The sequence below is a fragment of the Akebia trifoliata genome, chromosome 1 (assembly GCF_017979445.1).
Source record: "Akebia trifoliata isolate Shusen 1 chromosome 1, ASM1797944v1, whole genome shotgun sequence".
Classification (NCBI taxonomy): Eukaryota; Viridiplantae; Streptophyta; class Magnoliopsida; order Ranunculales; family Lardizabalaceae; genus Akebia; species Akebia trifoliata.
Window position 1 is genome coordinate 27,340,255 of NC_141375.1, and position 2,747 is coordinate 27,343,001.

The 2,747-nt window shown below is 33.0% G+C and overlaps 1 protein-coding gene across 1 annotated transcript; it reads left to right on the plus strand.

The window, feature by feature from the left end:
- The first annotated feature begins 567 nt into the window (after positions 1-567).
- On the plus strand, positions 568-965 carry LOC147411362 (uncharacterized). The gene has a single exon (XM_086451643.1). It carries the CDS (start codon positions 615-617, stop codon positions 819-821), a length of 207 nt encoding a protein of 68 aa, XP_086307769.1. The 5' UTR covers positions 568-614; the 3' UTR covers positions 822-965.
- Positions 966-2,747: the final 1,782 nt, after the last annotated feature.

Genomic DNA, 2,747 nt, shown 5'->3' on the forward strand with positions numbered 1-2,747 from the left:
CATATGAATTGGAGTGGCATTAGCAAAAGTTAATGTGGTAATAAAATCTCTCTAGAAATAACATAAAATAAAGAACAACTATCTACAAGGGATTTTTTCCAAAACCAACTCAACTTATGTTCAAATGCTGATTTTGATAGATTGTTCATTTTAATTCTCAAAACGTGTATTTCAAGTGAATTTGTTGGTATATCTACAAATTCTCACAAGTTAAGCGAGTTATAAAAATGAGGAAGGCATGTTTTGGAAATTAAAATGAACAACGTTCGAATTCCTTCGTGGAGAATCAACCTATCTACAATTACATAAATTAAAAATATTGGTAAGCTACAAGTAAAAGTTGGTGTGGCAATACTTATAATAGAAGTTGGCAATAAATATTATGATACCATCCGGCACTCGCCAACTGTCCTGAAAATGTTTCGTTGCTAAATGCGCGTGACTTCAATTTGAAAATTCAATTACTCTTTAGAAAAAATAAAGACACGTGTCAACCATCCAACGACTTAATTAATATATTTATAACCACCAAGCTGCACCCCTTGCTTTCTTTGTCTCTCACTCGCTCGCAACTACAAAATCGGAAGCGTTTCGGAAACGAGAACCTTTGAGAGATGGTTTTTTTCTGTTGTCTTGTTGATCAGAAAAGAACGGTTAAAAGCACCAAACCTGCGGCTGGGATCTGTTCTCGTTGCGGGGGTGGGGCTAGCGTAGCCGATATGAAGACCGCTACGAGATTTTGTTCCGTTCCGTTTTATTGGAAGGCTTGGAGAGCTATAATCTGTACTTTCTGTGGATCCATTCTTAAGTCCTACAGATAAATTATTTTATTTTTGATTATTGGGACCGTTTAAATTTTCAAATTAGTGCTGATTTTAGAGTTACAGTCGAAGTTCTGTCTGTTTGTTTTTGAGTTTGATCTTCTAGGTTTTGAAAATTAATGAAATTCGAGGGTTTTTTTATAACTTGAAATTATTGCAAAAGTTTGTATTTGTTAGAAAATTTGCTGATAATTACTCATTTCGTAAAGTGAAGCAAATCATTGTATTTATATTTCAATCCTAATTAACTTGTCTCTATTGTGTTCTCATCATCAATACTCCCGTGTTATATAACTACCTTAACTGCATCAACTTCATATGACACGTTAATTGAATGGTGTCCCGTGCCCTTTGGAAGAGTAGGGCACGGGCCTCCTAATCAAGCAGTAATCACCATTGCACGCAATCCAATGCATTTAATCTTCAATCAAAAAGTGTCGCGTATAGACACCCTATCTTGCTATAAGAATAAAATACTATTCTCGATCGTTACTCTCTATAGTTAATACTCTATTTGGATCAAACCCACTCTAAATCTAGATCATGTGCACTTAGGGTAGAGGATTCAAACCCTCCTCCCACACTCAATACATGTTACGTAAGTCATAATTCAAGGAAATTATAAAAAGAAAATAACTAATGATAAAATAACACGTAGACACATACATGGTCTGTACGTGGTTGACGTAGTAAGGGCATAGAATGCTAGATCTTTTTTCTTGTATATCCCGAAAAAAAAGATCTATGATTATATGTTTGCCACATCAATCGTGTACAAATCACGTATGTTTATCACAATTCAAAGGAGATATTTTAGGGTGAAGATATTCTAAGCTTTAATTTCTACGATTGTGGCTTAAGAGGTATGTAATGAGGTGCGGTGTGGTTCATAAATAGGCATGTTGGATAGTACAAGTTGGTGTTGAAATAAAAGATCTTTGACTTGTAAAGCGAATTAAAAAAATAAAATAAAAAAATCATAGAATACATGTCATGTAATTGTATTTTAATCCTAAAATAAAATCCCAATAAATGCACCTGCCTTATCCTCATTTTATGGATTCACTGTAGTAGGAGAATGGGAGTAATGGGTTCCTGAGGTCAAACCAACCATCTGCTTCTTTCCCTCTTTTAATTCTCGACAAGTCAAAAACATTTTCACTCCAAGTATCATATGAACTTGTTGACATTTTAAAGAATCGTAATTTTCTGACTCAAAAATTTTCACTTGATCTATGTGTGTATCAACCGCTCAGAACCATAGATCTTTTTATTCGGGATACAAAAAGTAAACAATCAATAGTTCTGTGCCCTTACTATGTCAGCCAAGTACAGATCGAGTGAAAATTTTCGAGTTTAGAAATCATTATCGTTTTTCAAAAAATAAATTATACACCTTGAGATTTATGTCATGAATATCATTCATCTTCCAATTTTCTTCTTTGTGCTCGGTTATGAAGCAAAGCTTCATTTCAAAGAGTCAAGGCCGATTGACCTATTACAATATTACAACAATAAAGCTTTATTTCAAAGATTTGAATTTGAATTTGATTATATATGCTACTATTATCTTCATTCATTTATTTTCTTTTTAGGTATTTTTCTCATTCTTGTAACACTTTCAAGATGAATATTTTTTCCTATTAAACAATATTGGTTAAATATGATTAAATCAATTTTTTATTTTTTATTTTCTCTTAATTTATTGTCTATTGAATTTTTTATTTTTTATTGATAACGGGTATCTCTGTAAATAGCGGACCGGACTTGTATCTGGACTTTACCTAGTCCATAGATCATGATCTTGCCCATAGCTTGTCTTGAGGCACGTGCACCGCCCGTACATCACACACACCATCTATTGAAAATGCTTATACATTTTCTTAAATGCGTTGTTATAAAAAAATTATATCAATCAACCATGTC

Excerpts from the sequence above, each read along its gene's own strand:
- LOC147411362 (XM_086451643.1), top strand. The coding sequence starts at position 615 with ATGGTTTTTTTCTGTTGTCTTGTTGATCAGAAAAGAACGGTTAAAAGC.